We start from the raw sequence: 18,666 nt of genomic DNA, 5'->3' as shown, positions 1-18,666 counted from the left end.
ATTGTTCAACCTTACGGTATTCAGTCACTGAGGTGTGCCTCTCTTCTTGATTATGGTCTGGCTGATGATGTGACTTATTTTTCTGGGTTGCCAAACTTCTAAATTTCTGCCATTTAAGAAAAGAGTCTGTGGACCCAGACACAGGACCACAGACTGCTCTTTGCCAAAGAAGAATATCCGTAAAATATACAGATTAGATCTTCCCTTCCCCAGCTAAACTTAGTGTCTAGAAAAATTGGAAGTGCCCCTGTTATAGGAACTTGGTGTCTAGGAGTACAAAAGACAGAAGGAGAATATCTTAGCAAAATGTCAGAATTCAGGCCCCCTTTGTTTCTTAATTAGTCATACTTGAATTAAAGCTAAGACAGAATAAGAGTTTCCCTGCCTTGCCTTCTTTTGCCACTACTCCAAGGTTCCTCTATCTTCTCCTCACAGCCCATATGTATCAGAGGCAAGACTTAAATCCAGAACTTCCTAACTGAGGCCATCTTGTGCAGTGTTTTAGGCTTCTAATTCAAGAGCACCTTGCCCTCTTTCCCTCTTGTAAACTGCCTTTTATTTCCTCCCACATCATGTTTTTAGAAAATGTGGCTTCAATTTTCTTTGGGCACATTCATTTTTCTATTTTGTCTGTAAATGTTATCTTTAAGATCTCTTTCATTCTTTGCGCTTCTATGACATCCTTGTTTCTTTAAAATTAACTGCTTTATTGAGTAGATAGCTAAATGGGGGAGTATCAGATCTTGGCTGTATTAAGCAAGAGTTGTCTTTGAATCAATCTATTAACATGGGTTTATCAGAGCCCACCATGCATATAGCAATCTGTTTCTACCTATTGGGGAGCAAAACTTCTTTGCCATATCCAAAGTATTTAAAGGAATTGTGATTATTGTAAGTCTTAAAAGGAGAGGAGTATGGATAGAGTGCTGCAAAATGCACTAATGATGTAGTAGGCAAGGGATGAGCAAAGTACCTGGCCTTTCTGAGTGGAGAATCAAGAGTCATTTGTTCTTTTCTGCTGATTTTGAAGAATAGCAACATTGAAATTCAATAAGGCAAATCCTTAGAATGCTTGCTCAATGCAAGTCTAACCAAAACATGTCAGAAGACATATCTTCTGCTTTTGGTGTGAAAGTGAAATCATTAGAAATAGACTACAATTGTGTAAATCTGGGTGAGTGCTTGGTTTGAAGGGCTAAGTATTGGATTTCCCAGGGATTAAAATAGAAAAGGACAAATTTGCTGATGGTGTTGATTGATTATACATTATTTGATTCTTCAGACATTGCCTCAGTCTCTCCTGGTCCTTTACAACTAGAACTGTGAGGGCACCTAGCATACATAAACTAGTTTCTGTCATCCATTTGATTATATTTCTTGGTGGGGAAAGAAAGGGAGACTTTCTAATCAGTATCACTTTTTCTGTCTCTGTCTCTTCCTCTCTCCCTCTCTCTCTAATATACACCCATGCATATCTGATATGTATATATACATGTATTTCTGTATGTGCTGCCATAAGTATATGTGAGCATGTTTCTGCCATCATTGTTATTTTTATTTTTTAAACCCTTACCTTCCATCTTGGAATCAATATTGTGTATTGGCTTCAAGGGAGAAAAGTGGTAAGGGCTAGGCTATGGGGGTCAAGTAATTTAAGTACCCAGGGTCACACAGGGAAGTGTCTGAGGCTGGATTTAAACCCAGGACCTCCATCTCTAGGCCTGGCTCTCAATCCACTGAGCTACCCGGCTGCCCCCCCTCCCCCATCATTGTTATTTTTAAAAGAGAGAAAATAAAAACAAAAGCATTGACTACGATCATTTATAGAGATAGGAGAGTTAAAAACACATTTCAGTTCAGCAAAAGCTCCCCTAGAAATCTAATAATAACAGAAGAAAGACTATCCTCTTGGTAACTAAACTTCATGACAAAAACAATTACCTTCAAATATAACTATCAGAAGGTTCTAAATGAGGGACAAAGAGAATGTAGATCCATTCTGACACATTCAATTTGATTGAAGTTAACTAGTCTGCTTCCCATAGAGGCATTATCAGACTTCCCTCTCAAAGACTTAAGCTTTAAAGGATTCAAATTCAAAGGAAACGTTACCTGAATTTATAAGACAGGAGATAGGGTCTAGAACTGTACTTTCATTGGTACAAGCAATTCTGGGGTGAGAAATTTCCTCTACCAATGAGACAATGTCTTCAACTTAAAATTTTAGGTGCTTAGAGCTCAGAGATTTTAAATGACTTGACTAGGATCACCCAGACAATATTTGTTAGAGGCAGACTCAGGCTTTCAAGATCCAAAAGTGGGTCTCTAGTTGCTATTTCACTTTTTCTGATTTATAAGATCTAGAGTTAAAAACAACTTAGAAGTATGACAAGTGCCTTTTCATTTGAAATAACATAATTTAAATGGTAACTAGGTGGTTCAGGGGATTGAGAGTCAGGTGTATAGACAGGAGATTCAAATGTGACCTCAGACATTTCCTAGCTGTGTCACCCTGGGCAAGTCATTTAACTTCCATTGCCTAGCCCTTTCAGTCTTTCTGTCTTGAAAGCAGTACACAGCATTGATTCTAAGAATGTACAAAAATAAATGAGATAATTTAAAGCATTTTGCTCATTTTAAAGCACTATGTAAATGTTGACATTATTATTATCTAGATTGCAGCTCTCTTTTCTGTCTCTGTTGATCCTCCCTTTTAAATTTAAATTTAATTTTATCTTCAGCCTGGACTGCTAGCCTCACTATGATCTGATTTTTCAGTCTGCCAGTTGAATTTCTGGCACTATCTTATCCTTCTTTCTGCTTCCTTCTTAGAGGAATAAAGCAAAAATTCATTCCAGAGTAAGGCAAATATCCATACCTTTCAAAAAAAGGCAGTCTGATGTAGTGGATAGCTCAGACAGATAAACTATATTCAAATGCTACTACTCAAAATTTACTAATTCAATGGAAATCATTACATTTTTCTGGTTATAGTTCCTTCCTTCTCGTCTTAGAATTCCTAGATTCCTTCAAAACTTAGATCAATACCACCTCCTACTTGAGGCTTTTCTTGATTCCTTTCATATGTTAGTGACTCCCTTACCCCTTATAATATATGTATACATATATAATTTACATAATTGACAAATGTATGTATATATATATGGATATGGATTATTTTCCCCATAGAATGTGAGCTCCTTGCAGGCAGAAATAGTTTCATTTTGTCTTTGTGCCCCCAGTGTTTAGCATGTAATGTGAATTTGATAAATTGTTTTTGAGTGATTGACTGATAAAAGAGTTGGACCAAAATATCTCTAAGGTTCAATTTAAAGAGTATTAATTTGGGGTTCATGGACTCCTAAGAGGTTCATGAATAGATTTCCAGGGGTTCATAAACTTGGATAGGAAAGAAACTACATCTTTATTTGAACTAATCTCTAACTAAAATTTTGATCATCTACAATTTTTTAAAACTATTTTTTCTCTGACCACTTGGGACCACTGGCTACTCTACACTAGGTTAGAACCTCTGATTTAACTTCTATGAGTCTAGAGGGAAACTTTTTTACAACCTAGTTTGATGCTTCTCTATGTACTGAGAGAGGCTCAGGGCTAAGCCATCTCTTCCCCCCCTCCCCACCCCATGAAGGATCCCTGGGGAACTCAGTATAGAAGGTGTATGGGATGGGTTCTCTCCCCAGCCCCTAGATTTCTAAGTTATTTGGTTCTGGAAGCCCTCATTTAGGAATAGCTTCTTTTATAGATTGTCTTCCTGATTTAGGGGTTTGTAGTCTCTCTCTCTCTCTTCCCCTTCCACTCATCCTCTTCTTACTCCCAAGGTCCCTGTTTACTTTGCAATGCCTACAATTTAGAAAGGCACACTTCTTTCTAAGTTCATTAAGAAGATAGTAAAAGCTTTAGGAATCAAAATAGAAAGCAATTAAGGGTGTTCACTTCCATGCTAATGAAATCCTCCATGGATTTCCAGCAGGCACGACTCAGTGAAAATCTATTTATACCTAGAACAAATAGCATGTAATTAATTACTAAGGCTCGGTTATAAGGGGGGAACTTTTAAAAAAGAATTTAACACCTTTCATGGAGACCATATTTAAAAAGTACATTACTAATCATATGTACGAAATGTATATGTATATATGCAAACACATGCATATTATGGAGTTGCCTATGACATAGGGATAAAGAGAAATGTGAGATCACTGAGTGTCTGATCACAAGGACAAATGAGGCATCTACAAACCTCTTATTTGGGCAGGTATCAGGTAAGCAGTAAATTAATAAAAAAAAATAATCATGGATTCTGGGGATTGCTAGATGACACAATAGAGAGATCACTAGGTCTGAAGTCAAGAAGATCTGGGTTCAAATCTGACCCCAGACACTTCCTAGCTGTGTGACCCTGGGCAAGTCACTTAATCTCCACTACCAACCCTTGACCTTCTGTCTTAAAGTTGTTACTGAAGCAGAAAGTAAGGTTTGTTTGTTTTTTTAAGACTTTTCATAGATATAAAATTGCAAGGGGGGTGATTTGAATCTAGGTCCCCTGACTCCAAATTCAGAACTCTTTCACTGTAACCATAAATAGAGAAGTATCCATGCTAATCTGACAAAACATTAGGTAAGACTAAAATACCCAAGTAACCATTTCTCAAAATCCATTCCATTTAAATCTATTTCTCACAAATAGTGTGTAGTGCTTTAATTAAGAGACAAAATCAATGCCTTCTTTTTGTAATGTGTGGTCAAATTTTTAATACTATTGATACATTAGATCTTCATTTTGTCATACTCTGCCAATTAAAACAAAGCAAACCAAATAAATCCAAGTTCTCGCTATCATGCCTCAATCAGTTTCTTAAGAAACCTGGTCTATAAGAATTGGGAGACACTCCAGGGGTCACCACTGAATGAAAAGGAGTGAACCTTCCGTTTGAAAAATGTTTAAAACTAACTTTAAAGACAGCAGTTTTCTATAAGTTCAATAAAACTAGAAGTACACAAATGCTTCATTTCCCCTGTAGAACTTTGCCTTGGTCTTTGTGGTAATGGGTAGTATGGCTCAAGGACTCCAAGCCTTCATATAATCTAGATATTATCATATCTCTAGATCTTCCATCACTTAAATTTTGTTCAACATCATTTAAAAATATATATTTATGTTTGTGAATATAAACTAAGTTATTTATTGTTCACACAAAATGGCAAATATTCATTTGAGCCAGAAGCAAAAAGTCTTTGGCTTCCCTAGACTGGGTTCTAACCAATTTAACTTCTATGAGTCTAGGGGAAAATAACATTTTACAACCTAGTTTGATGCTTCTCTATCTACTGTGAGAGGCTCAGGGCTGATTGGTGAGTCAGCTCTTTTCCCATGTGAAGGATCCCCAGGAACCCAGGACAGAGGGTGTTGGGGTGGGTTCTCTCCCTAGCCCTTAGATTTCTAAATCATTGGGTTCTGAAGCTCTCATTTAGGAATAGCTTCTTTTATAGATTTCCTTCCTGATTTAGGGGTCCTCTCTCTCTTCCCTTTCCACTTCTCTCCTCACTCCCATCATTCCTGTTTACTTTGCAGTGCCTGCAATATAGAAAGGCACACTTTCTAAGTTGAAAGCACACATGCTTTGAATGAAATTTGTGAATTTATAGTTGCTGAAGCCAAAGAGGTTTTTTTCCCTTTTTTTCTGGGGGGAGCACAACTGTTGCCTATTTTTTTTTCCATTTGGAAGCTTTCTTGTAAATTTCATGGAATAGAACAGTTGGAATTTGTGTAAATGATGAAGCAAGAAGAATGTTTTCTACTTGCCTCAGAAACTTACTGTGAGACCTTGGCAAGTCACTTAACTTCTGTTTGTCTCAGTTTCCTCATCTGTAAAATGAGCTGGGGAAGGAAATAGCAAACTACTCCAGTATTTTGCCAACAAAACTCCATGGACCTCTGTCAAGAAGAGTTGGACACAAATAAAAGAGTTTCTCTTTGGGTCAAAGTAGTAATAATGAGCAGGAAATGGTTCATATTCAAGCATCTCTGTGATCGAGCAATGTGATCTTTATATATTCATGTTGCTTAGACAGAAGAAAATGATTCATTAATACAACATCAGAAAAATGTACAAGTATTTACTCCAACATATTTAGGTCCCAATCTAAAATCGGTTTTAGCATGACTTCTCTACATGTATCTCTTGGAAACAAAATATACATCCTAAAAAACAAATTTTAAAAAATTCTTGGTTTCAAAGAAGAACTATTAATGCACAGTCAGCAGAGGATATATTGCTCTGTCAAATGATATGAATTGAACTGTCTCTAGATGATACAGGAAATTTGAAATGTAAATATACATTGAGAAAGTGAAATGACATAAAGGATATAAATAGGAACAAGTATTAGATGCATTTGTTCATGCAAATTGATCTGTAAATAAAGTACCTTCCAAACCCTAAATCCTTCTTTCCATGAACAAAGGAATTAAGTGTAAAGCAAGTGACTTCATCATTAGATAAGGAAGTGGAAAGGGCAGTGATTGATGGGTGAAATCTAACGAAACTTCTAATGACAAATGTTAAGAGTATGTTCAGAAATATGCATAACAGAGCAACAACTAAACAATGCTATATTAACTTGAGGTGTCTTTAAGTCCTGTAGTGCTTAGAAATGGAGCTGAAGTTGTTTCTATAATTTCTTTGACTGAAACAAAGAAACGGAAAGGTCCTCCTTCTTCATAGTGGCTCCTGTCCTTTTATGCAATGCAGTAACAATATCTTTGATTTTTATGTGTGCCTCTCTTTAAAAAAACAAAAACAAAAACTCAAAGGGCTCTCCACAGCTATTTTCATATTTAAACCTTCACCATCTTTCTGAGGTAAGGACAAGCTAGTACTTATTTTCTTCATTTTAAAAATGAGGAAATTGAGGCAGAGAGTGTGTAAGTTGTTTACTCAACATCACAAGGTTAGATAGAGGCAGCTTTAGAACAAAAATCTAAGTGACCTAACATCTGGACAAATGCTCTTTCCCATATGTTATGTCAACTTCCTATATGGTGTGCTAAATATAGCTGGGTGATTTTTGTTCAGGCAAAATCTAGACTGAGTACACACTGCCATTACTAACATGAAACCTCCAATTCCTGGCCATTTCCAAAGTCACAAGTGAACTTCTGGCTTCTCAGGGGATGATTCTGAGATAGCTTCCAGGGTTTTATTGGAAGCACTGACTCAATTACTATAAAGGGATCCAGAATTCCACAAGGTTCCTGAATATTCTTTCTCCAAAAGAAAGAAAATCGAGTCATACTCAGTAGGAATCCTCCACACCATTCCTTAAATAACTGTTTATTGAGTCACTACTATAGGCAAGGCACTGTAATAGGCACTGGGTCACTGGTGATTGATAGTTCAGTAACAATCTAAGCCACGGTGGCCTCACAGGACTCTATAGTTGATCAGCACATACTACAACATTCTTCTGACCCAGAAGGACCCCCACCCCAAGTATCATAGAACCAACAGAAAGTAAAAATGAATATTCCGCATCACATCATCTTGCTACTGGAGGGTAAATGGAAATTAATATCTCATTAATCAAGCAAAGACAGCTAGAACCAGTGTCTTCTAAAATGTGGTGGGTGCTAGTCTATTGAATTTGGACATTGTGATCTTATCAAAGATTTGAACTAAAATTTCCCATGAACATGAAATGTATGAGTCCTGGTTAGTTCATGAAAGAAGCCAAATATTACTAGACTTGGGTAAAGTCATTTTTAAAGGTTCCTTGGAACATATATATCTAACATATTTGAAGTAACCTTTTTTAGCTTCATTAGCCCACCTTCTGTATGTCATGAGTCAACGTTGATGAGATGCAGTAGGTTCCAATGAAGAACCAGGAGGTCAGTCTCAGAATAGCTTTTGTAAAGCCTGCCAGGTTGTTGGTTTAAGGAAGTGGGATAACTAGTATAAACTTTTCCAGTGTGTTTACATACACATATGTTCTTACATATGTGTAGTGCTACATAAAAGTAAATTCAGATATAGATGAACATGAATAAATAAACAGATATAAATACACCCATAATTTAAGCAATAGTGGTACATGTATAAATAAATAAAGGAACAAAATGTAAATAAATACAGAGGTGTTGTCACATAATTTTATGTATGAAAAATGCAAAAAAAAATGCTATGAAATGTAGGCTTCCATGTAAGAATGTAGGAGAAACAAAGAACCTAGAAATAAACAAATCTCATATGACTGTATTCAAAATACTGATTTAAGGATGGTAGATGGGTGAGCTGAACTTCAGTCCAAGAATTCTGACAGAACCAAACTGATTTTTTTCTATTTTCTTCCTAAAGGAAATTCCATGAAATGACTATAATAATATTTGTGAATTGTTCCCCTCTCAGTAACATATAAACTCTTAGATTAGAAAATGGATGTGGATTTTTTTGAGTATACAAGTGCCACACAAAGTACTTTGAGCAATTAAAACGAATCTTTGTATAAATACATATTTTAGGATGTTGATAATCTGGACAATGCACACATCCTGTGTTATCAAATACCTTTGTACTGTGTCTTCAATTGCTGTCTTGCCCCTCTTACATAGTACTTATATTATTGCATCCTTATGATAAATATCAATGTTCAAGGGTCTGTAAATAGAATATTGGTCAGGATATCATGCAGACAGCTTGCATAAATACATAAGAAATAACATACTACCATCTGTAATTTCTTATTGTTAAGCATTAAAACTCATCTCACTCCAAAATACTGAAACATGGAATAAATAATCTTTCCTACTTAATATGCATTATAATGATTAATTGTTCCTTCATTTTTTTTTGTTTTAAAAAAGGACATCCAAGTTCCAAGGAACATCAGTCTCTCCCCCATATACTCTAACAATTATTTGTAGTAAGTTGTTACAAAATCAGGAATATGTGCAAACCTTTTTGTTCTATTATCTCTCTTCACATATGAAGTTTTATCAATAATTACAACAAAAATATCAACCAGTCAAACATAAACAATTTTCTAAACACTGTTCTTGCTTAGGAACTTATACAGAATCTTAATAATTAAGGGGAAAATTGTCATAGTTATGGAAAATAGTGCCATTTGAATTTTGGCACCTTGCAAATTTCCTTTATTATGTAATTGAAATTAATTACTATAATCTCAGGGTCTGTTTCCCAGTATAAAATTTTGACTTAATTTCTGGGGGTGGGGGTTTTGCCCAAAATGTTGGTTTGGTTAGGTTAGGAATATGCTAGATGAAGAGGAATCTCATTACTTATCAACTCAGTTTTGAGAAACTCAATGCACAAAGCAACTTCCATAGTAACATCTCTAAATTAATTGTCTAAAATGTTAAATAGGAAAAGTGGATGAGGGCTGTGTATGGAACACTAATCATACTCTGCTTTTTATGTGTTTTATTTTTATGTTCCGTTTGGGAGCAAAAAATAAGATTCTATGTGTGTTCCAGTGTAAGGAGCACTTTAGGCTTCTTAAGTCCACTTCCCGTAGCTGAAATAATTTGGGCCCACATAAGTAACATCAAGACTAACCACTTGCCTCAGGGACCTCACTGTTCTCCAGGAGAGACTGAACTGTCAAGGGAAACTTCGTTTTTAGTGAGTGGCCACTAGGTGCGTAAATTGCCTTTCTGACACAATCCTGCGCGCGCACGCACACTGCTCGCCTTCCCTGTCACAACTCCTGGTCCCCATGCCCCTGAGAAAGTACAGAGGAGTTAACCTGGCCCAGCTAAAACCTCATCATCCTTTTTTCCCAGTGCCTTATAAATCACACATTATGTAAGCATGCTCACATTCTGGTAGGTCGAGGAGCAGAGGGGTCTGACTCTCACTGGGTTTTTTCCTGGCCCCCTAGCCCCATTCACTTCCTCAATCTTTTCGATTGGAGCCCATCCACCACCACCACCACCGCACCATCACCTCGACACCCGTATAGTCACAGAGGCTTGAAAGATGGCCCTGAAGGGCGTCGCTTTCCTTCCTCCTTTCAAACTCTTGTGAAACCAAAGGGGAAGTGAGGAGGACTTCGTGCGTGCACGTGAGTGACTGTGAGTACGAGGTAAGCAGGGGACCCTAGTTCGCACGAACTAGGGGTATTCACAGTCTAAGGGAGGATTTTCCCAAAGGCAGTCTGGATTTCTTCCATCCTGCTCTTCATTCTATTATCAGGTTCTCATTCAAAAGGATTGTAGGCAGAGGGGCACTCGGAGTAAGTGATGTAAATAACACCAGTTGGGCAGAGAATGGCAAACACAAAGGGGTAGTAAAAAGGGGAGGGGGTATGCCTGCCAGCATTGCCCACCTCTCAGACTGTGATCGTACTTCAGAGGAGATGGAAAGGTGAGGGCAGTGACAAGAGGAAGTGGGAAACCAAGTTTCTCCAGAATCTTTGGGGGACGGCTAGCAAGGATAGGTAAGGGTTTCCAGACCCTCCAAGGACTATTCCAGGGTTGGAGAAGCTAGCAGCTGGTTAGTTACGTGTTGTTCCTCCGGCTACCAGCAGTGGCCGCAGCCCGGCCCCGAGGGACACCGCCGCCCCCGCCGCTGCCACCGCCCCCGCCTCCTCCTCCTCCTCCTCCCCCAGCTCCGCTGCTGCCCCCGCCCCCAGCTGCGGCCACTGCCGCCGAGCCCCCTGCCGCCCCTTCGGGCCGGTACTTGAGCCAACAGATGACCCAAGTGACAACGACAGAGAATAAGGCCAGGATGCTGGCCACTGAGAGGCAGATGGGCCCCACGGGCGACGGCGACGGCGAGCCGCCCCCTGTGGTGCCTGGGGAGGCCCCAGGCACGCTGCCCCCGCCTCCGCCCCCGCCGTAGTGGTTCACGAAGATGAGGCCGGTGAAGAGCAGCACCACCATGGAGAGGAAGGAGAAGACCACGCACACGCATCCCGCTGTCAGCGCCGCCCGCTTGCAGTTCTGGCAGCTTTCGTAGCCTCCCCCTCCCGCGGGCCCGGCAGAGGAGCCAAGGCCGCCACGGCCGAGGGGCACAGGGGCCTGGGCCGGGGCAGCAACGGGCGCTGGAGCTGGAGCTGCGGCTGCCCCGCCGGCCGGCTCCTCCCGCTGCCCGAGAGGTGGGGGCAGGTGGGAATGGGCGTGGGCGTGGTGGTGAGGATGGTGGTGGGCGTGAGGGTGGCCAAGAGCCGGGTGGTGCGGTTGGGCGCCTCCGGTGCGCCTAGGCGGGGGAAGGGGCAGCGGCAGCGGTGGGAGACTATCCTGAGGCAGCGGGTCCTGCGCTGCGCGTATGTAGAGCGGAAAGGCCTCGGCGAACTTAGTATTGTTTGGAAGGCTGTGCACGCGACTGTCGGGCAGGGCCGTGCGGTGGCGGCACACTGGACAGGCAATGCCCCCGAGGCCCGAAGAGCCAGGACTAGGGCTGGCGGGCCCAGCCCCTGCTTCTGCAGCCGCCGCTGGCCCGGGTCTCCAGGGCGGAGGGGCCGGGGGCGGCCGCTGCTGTTGCTCGCGCTCTTGCTGGGCAGCCCCACGGATTTGCAGCTGGCTGAGGCACTCCTGGCAGAAGGTGTGCAGGCATTCGAGCAGCTTGGGGGCCCGCCGGTCCAAGTCAAAATAGTTGTAGCAGATCTTGCACTCGTAATCCTCATCCTGGGAGTTCACAGCTGCTGCTGCCCCTTCTCCCTCTCTTTTTCCTCCTCCGCCTCCTCCTTCCCCATCTCCTCCTTTCCCCTTTACTGCTGCTGTCGCTGTCGCTGCCGCTGCCGCTGCCGCCGCCGACGCCCCTGCTGCAGGACTGTTTCTGCTACTGCTACTGCTACTGCTGCTGCTGCTGCTGCTGCTGCTTCCTAGCCTCGGGTTGCCGCCTCTGATGCTGGCCGTCGTCGCCAATTCTTCCATGGCATGATCTTCTCATCTGGGGGGAAGGTGAGAGAGCCTTCCTCCCCCTTCTCTTGATTCCTTCAGCACCACCGCCAGCTAATGCGCTTCCTTGGTACAGAAGAGATTCTTTCCCACCTTTAAAAAAATCGCACCCTTTGGCTGCTGTCTCCTTTCTGTGGATGTACTGATGGGAAGGGGTGGGGGGAGGGAGGAGATCTCTACCTCTCTCTTCGCCGTCCCCCCTTTTCCTTTCGTGACCCCTCCTTCCTAATGCATCTCTTTCACTCGGGTTGTTAGAGGTTGTTTTGGTTTTGTTTGGGGGCTTTGGAGGGCGGGAGGAGGAAGAAGAGCTCCAGTAGCTCAGAGGATGGGGCTGCCCAGATATTTTCTGCTCTGGCACACCCACCCCAGTTTCGCGAACCTGCTCCGGCTTTTTCTTCTTCCTTCTTTATCCTAATCAGTCTAGGAATCGCTCTTTGAAGCTTCCTCTTCCCACCCCAGCGGGAGCTGGCCACCAGTGATGTAATGCAGGACTCAGGCTCGAGCAAGATAGAGATAGAGACAGCAACAGCAGCAGCAGCAGCAGCAGCAGCAGTAGCAGCAGCGGCAGTCTCAGCCGCTCCTTGACTTCGTGAAAATCTGTGATCTCATTTCTGTGTTCAAGGGCGAAAGCCAGTGATCACAAGGCAAGTTAGCTTTTATATTTTAATTAGGCGAGCCAACATTGAGCTCTCTAGCTTGCCAATTCTTCCCTTTCCCACCGTCCAAGAACAGAATAAGAATATTTTTACCTTATTTTAAATAAATGTTGGTGCTCTGCGTATCTATTTTTAGACTTCAATAGCTTCTTGAGATTTGACACTTATGAGTACATAGGTATGTGCTTTATGGCTTTAAGATAACTGACCACACCAGATAGGAACTGAAGTTATTCTTTTTCTAAATCTTTTAATATTTTTTTATATTGTGCTGCAGTAAGAGGCAGAAGATTGCCAAGTTAAGGTGCTGGCCATGGCCTTTCACTCCCAAATTTAAATTCTCTCCTGACCATTGGGCCCATCAGCTGCTCACTTTTTTTTTTGTTGAACATTTGAGATATTTTAGAAAGAACATTTCATAGTTGTAGCCAGTCAGTTTTCAGACTATGTTAGTTGTTGTGTTTATTCCCAAACAGGACATTCTTTCTGCCATCTTTCTAAATAATCTGAATACAACCAGAGGAAGATTTTAGCCAATGAAAAGGAGCAACCTGGACCAAGAAAAGGCAAGGCAAGCTGACCTAAAATTGAGAGCAAGCTGAAGCTAACAGGAGAACCAAAACACCAGGGGAAAGAATAGGCCCAATAGTCATAGAAAACTTGTTTGTGCTTCTAATTGAGTCCAATTGATAAACTGGACTAGACATTCTCTTTATTTTATTCTTCATGAAGAGAAATGATTAGATTTGATAGAACATAATCTGCTCCCTGACCCCCAAATTATTAAGTCAAGATACTCTTAAACTTCATTTAGAAAGCTATCTTTTAATTTTTACATTATATAATTAGCCTTTGGGATTAATGTCCCAATATTTATATATGGACTCTTCCATGATGGTGTTTAGAATTTGGAACATTAAAAATCATCCTAAGATCTAGTCTTATAGTTTCTGCCTCCAATATATTCTGAACCACAGTACTATAAGTACTTATCATTTATGCTCTCTAAAATAGTCCTATCCTTTTGCAGAGCTTAGAAAATTGCAGCCCTTTACTTTGTTCCTTTACCACTTCAAGCTTAGCCTTCCTTTGTGTAGAAGGGAAAGGAACACTAACATAAAGAACAAAGCATTGTTTTGGGGGGGAAGAGAAGCACAAGAGGAACAGCCATTGAGATTTGGAACATTTATTCTTCCTCAGAATATTCTGTACCTCTTCTGCATTGAAACCCCAGATCTAGGGTGCTTGAATTTCTTGGATGAAGTCATACATCTCCTTGTAGTTTAGCTTGTCTTTCACTCCTTCTCTCTCTACTGACAATCAGCAAGGATTTAAGTGCTACTCTATGCCAGGCACTGGGTTAGGCACTGGGGATACACAGAAAGAGAGGAAAGGAAATAAGCATTTATATAGTGACTTTAATGGACCAGGCACTGTGCTACGCATTTATCCTCAAAACAACTCTGGGAAGTAGGCGATGCTGTTATCCTTATCTTACAGTTGAGGTATCTGAGGCAGATAGGTTAACTAAGTCCCCCAAGGTCACACAGCTAATAAGTGTTTGAGATAACATTTGAACTCAGGTCTTTCTGACTCTAGGCTTAACAGCCAATACATTTTGCCTCTTACCTACCTCCAGGCAAAGACAAAAATGGAAAGAAAAAAAAAGTAAGTTCTTCCTTATTGAAGCATATTCTATATGACTTCTTATGGCTTAGTGAGTTGGTATGTTTGAACAAATCATTACTGCGAGGCCAGTTTTCTGAGGATGAGTGAGCCTTCCTAAATACCAGCTTGGCTGGCCCTCAGAAATATTTTCTCCTTCGTGAATTTGGACACAAAGTTTTTCAGCTGTTTTGTTTGTTTGTTTTGTTTTGTTTTTACTTCTTACTTTTCAGAACTTGCATTTAACCAACACAGCTCTTAAGAGCCCACAGTCATTTCCATGCCATCATGCAGCTTGGATTTTGACTAGAGACTACTTTGCCCTTAAGTACTATCTAGCATACATACCTTTTCCCCTATATACTATACTATATTAGAATATAGCTCAGTGGATGGAGAGTCAGGCCTAGATATGGGAGGTCCTAGGTTCAAATCTGACTTCAGACACTTCCCAATTGTGTGACCCTGGGCAAGTCACTTGACCCCCATTGCCTAGCCCTTACCTCTCTTCTGCCTTGGAGCCAATACACAGTATTGACTTCAAGACAGAAGGTAAGGGTTAAAAAAAAAAAGAATAGAGCAATCTCCTCTTAAGAGTTCAAGACAATCTTTTTTTTAAAAGAAATGGCTCTGGCACTTCTTGAAAAAGACTACAATTAATTTACTATATTTAAATAGTTCCCATAACTTTTCCAAAGGGGTTCCATCTAAGGCACAAGAGAATTTTCTTTAGAGCTCTTGACATTGCAGGGATACAGGCTAGAGAATTAGGACATCAGTTATTTATTGCTTTAGACTTATGACTGGCCAACCTTTTCCAGGACTGAAATCCTTGATGGAATCTTTTATGTGACATTTCTGTACAATTCTTTGTTAGTAATATATGGCAGCTATTCACACACACACCCTATGACTTTCCACTACCCTTTAGGTGAAGTGCAAACTTAATTTTTTGATGATTGGTGACTCCCATTGATGCCTTAAAGCATCACCTGAATAATACAGTGAATGGAAAGAGTTTAATATTTCAGTGAATAGAGTATACCTGGAGCCTGGTATGCCTGGCTTTGAATCTTGCCTCTGACAATTTCCAGATTTCTGATCTTGGAAAAGTCATTGATCCTCCCCCAACCTCATGGGTTGGGCTAGTCCTGAAATGATGGGGTTGGGCTAGCCCAGAAGTGTCAAATGCATGATGGGGGGATGTACATGTGACTCATAAACCTCCAAAGTATATTAAAATGTAATTGGGAAATATTTATCAAAAATGCAAATATAATAAAACATAGATAATGTTAACATGTGGTTTTCTAATTCAATATGTACTAACAGAAATCCATAAAGTGTTTAATGGCCCTTTAAAAATTGGAATTTGATACCACTGAACTAGATAAACTATTTTCAATCTCCTTTCCAGCTCTGCAGAGATGATCCAGTGATAGATAATTGAAAGAGTCCTACAGAATAGGAAAGTGTGGATGGTTCAGCATCTACATCATTGGAAGGTATATTCACATTGGGGTCACAGTTTTAACAAAGTATTTAGATAAATAGTGATAAAAATGTCTCCCACATAAAAATTTTATGAGACTATTTGCTCATTTTAACCTCATAAAAACGTACTAAGGGAGACTGTAAACTTGAAACAAAGAATACAGTATTCAATGATGTTCACCCCAACTTTATGGGATACAGCAATTTTACATATTGTAACTGCAAGAGTGACTCTCTAGAGAGTAAGGAGAATAGTTTGGAAGTTGCCAAAGTAACATTTTCTGTCATTTTTCCATAGCTGGAGAAGGAGAGGGGATGAAGAAAATGGAGAGGAATCTTTCTTAAAATCTCAATTTAAAAATAATTATTTTCAACAAATAACAACAGATATTTCTATACACAAAGGATGGGGGGAAGGTTTATATGTGAAACTAAATCTCTATTATATAAGAATTCAATTTTTTTTGACAAACTATGTAGATAGGTAAACCTAGGATTGATCACATTTGTAAGTCACCTTACAACTTGTTTCTATATATAATCTTATTACTTCAAACTCTAGCTAAATTTATATGTATTTTTCATTATTTTGTTTCTAATTTTTAAAAGTTCCTTATTAATCACTTGGTTTGAATATCTAGTTCAGTTAATTAAATACTGAAAACTTGAGAATGTCCCATCTCAATAACAATTACTTATATTTCTATACTAAAAGTATTAATTCCTTTGTTAAAAAACACTGAATTTACAGAATATACAATTTAACAAGATCAATAATAGAACAAAGATAGTTTTTTACAATATTTTGATAAGAAACATTACTATAGTCACCTAAAACCTTCACTTGTTGGCAAATAATTTTTCATTATTTGTGGGAACAGTTTTATCATAGTTTATTCAAGGTACTGTTCAAAGTCTTTCAAGAATCCTTTTCATAGTCTCCTTAAGATAGGAGTAAATTCAGTCTCCTGGGAAATGTCATGTTAGTCCTTGTTCTTTATCATCTTTTCAGCCATCACAAGAAATAGTCTATCTAGAATAGAATATCCAGGAATAAAAAGGCTCTCTAAAAATCTTCATAGAATTTTCTTTGTACTGTTTTATTTCTGTAAAATCAGTCAATAAAGTTTTATGAATAAAGGTATTTCTCCTCACCTTTCCCTGTACTTCTCTATAGATTTCTCATAGGTCCTTCCTCAAAAATTAAAATTAGCCCCATCACACTTTCTTTCCCTGAAGATAGCACCTCAAAGCAAGCATTGCCAACAGACCTTCCAAACGATATTTTTCTGCTATATTCTATCTGATGCTTAAAGATAATATCTATAACCACAGGAGGAAAGCATAGTGAAACAAGTGTTCCATTCTAGAGAGCAGTATGGGACCATGCCTAAAGGATCTTAAAACTATGCATACTCTTTGACCCAGCAATACCACTACTGGGTCTGTATTCCAAATAAATCAGAGATAGAGGAAAAGGACCCAGTGGTACAAAAATAACTTTAGTAGCTGTTTTTGTAGTGGCAAAGAATTGGAAACTGAGGGAGTGTCCATCAATTGAGGAATGATTGAACAAGTTGTGGTATATGGTTGTAATGGAATACTATCGTGCCACAAGAAGTGTTGAACAGGAGCAATTCAGAAAAACCTGAAACAAATTATATGAACTGATGCAAAATGAAGTGAGCAGAACCAGAACACTGTATTCAGTAACAAAAATAGTGTATAATGATTAACTGTGAAGATTAAACTATTATCAGCAAAACAAAGTTCCAAGTTAACCCCAAGGGGCTCATGATAGAAAATGCTATCCACAGCCAAAGAAGGAACTGTTGGAGTTTGATTGCAGATCAAAGCACACCATCTTTCCCTTTATTTTTTCCATGATTTTTTTTATTGTATGTATGATATGTGTCCTTTGTCATGGTGTAAGGAATTTGGAAATATGCATATCATGAAAGCAGTAGTATAACCTAGACTAGAATATTTATTGCCTAGGAAGGGGTAGAGAGAGGGAGGGAGAGAATCTGAATCAGGAAATATCAGAAAACAATTGTCAAAAATTGTTTCTACATGTGATTGAATTTTTATAATTTTAAAAAAGTATTACATACATATTAAACAACATAGTATCAGCTTTGTCTTGCTCATTGTGAACCTTCCTTTTGCTCTTTTCTGTGTATTTTTTAAATGTGTCATTAACATTCTTTCCCTCCCTCCCTTCTTCTGTCCTCTTCCTCCTACTCCTCTTCTTCCTCTTCTTCATGTTCTTGTTGTTCTTGTTCCTCCTCTTCTCCTCCTCCTTTTCCTCCTTCTTCTTCCCTTTCTCATATCCTGTCAGCACTCTTACAAACTGACATCCTCCAATACACAAAAATAAAAGCTTTTCTTTGTAACAAGTCAAACAAAATAGACATATTTATACATATTTCTCATCTGAACATGTATGTCTCATTCTGTGCTGTTAGTTAACTCCCTCTCAGACAAGAGATGGGAAGGAAGCTTCATCATCAATCTCATGCTTCAACATTAGTCTTAGAAGTATGACTGGTCACTGCATCAATCTTGTCTTTCAAAATTGTTTTCATTTACAATATTGCAATTTCATATAAGTTGTTCTCTTGATCCTGGACAGAAATCCTTTCAAGGTAAAGATGGACCTGAGACTAGCCTCTTTAGGATAAACTATCAGATTACTTTTATACTTTAAGAGATTAGGGCTACCTAATGAATCAAATTGTCATCAGTTAGTTGATTTTTCTAAGGCTGTTCTAAGATTTTGTTACCTCCTTTCCTACTTAATGTGATTTTAAAAAACTGTTTCCCCTCAACTCCCATATTGGGCTTTTGCCTGAAAATAAAGAAATTGGGAACTAGAAAAACTGAATTTTGACTTCCCGATTC

General features: G+C 39.4%; 1 protein-coding gene across 1 annotated transcript; it reads right to left on the bottom strand.

Annotated features, from left to right (window-relative positions):
- Positions 1 to 4,760: 4,760 nt before the first annotated feature.
- On the bottom strand, positions 4,761 to 12,441 carry LOC130455886 (POU domain, class 3, transcription factor 3). Its single transcript, XM_056807918.1, has one exon. The coding sequence runs from the start codon at positions 11,921 to 11,923 to the stop codon at positions 10,547 to 10,549; it is 1,377 nt and encodes a 458-aa protein (XP_056663896.1). The 5' UTR covers positions 11,924 to 12,441; the 3' UTR covers positions 4,761 to 10,546.
- Between the last annotated feature and the right edge of the window lie 6,225 nt (positions 12,442 to 18,666).

This window comes from Monodelphis domestica, chromosome 8 (genome assembly GCF_027887165.1).
Source record: "Monodelphis domestica isolate mMonDom1 chromosome 8, mMonDom1.pri, whole genome shotgun sequence".
Lineage (NCBI taxonomy): Eukaryota > Metazoa > Chordata > Mammalia > Didelphimorphia > Didelphidae > Monodelphis > Monodelphis domestica.
Note: the sequence above shows the minus strand (reverse complement) of the source record. Positions and strands in the feature narration are given on the sequence as shown.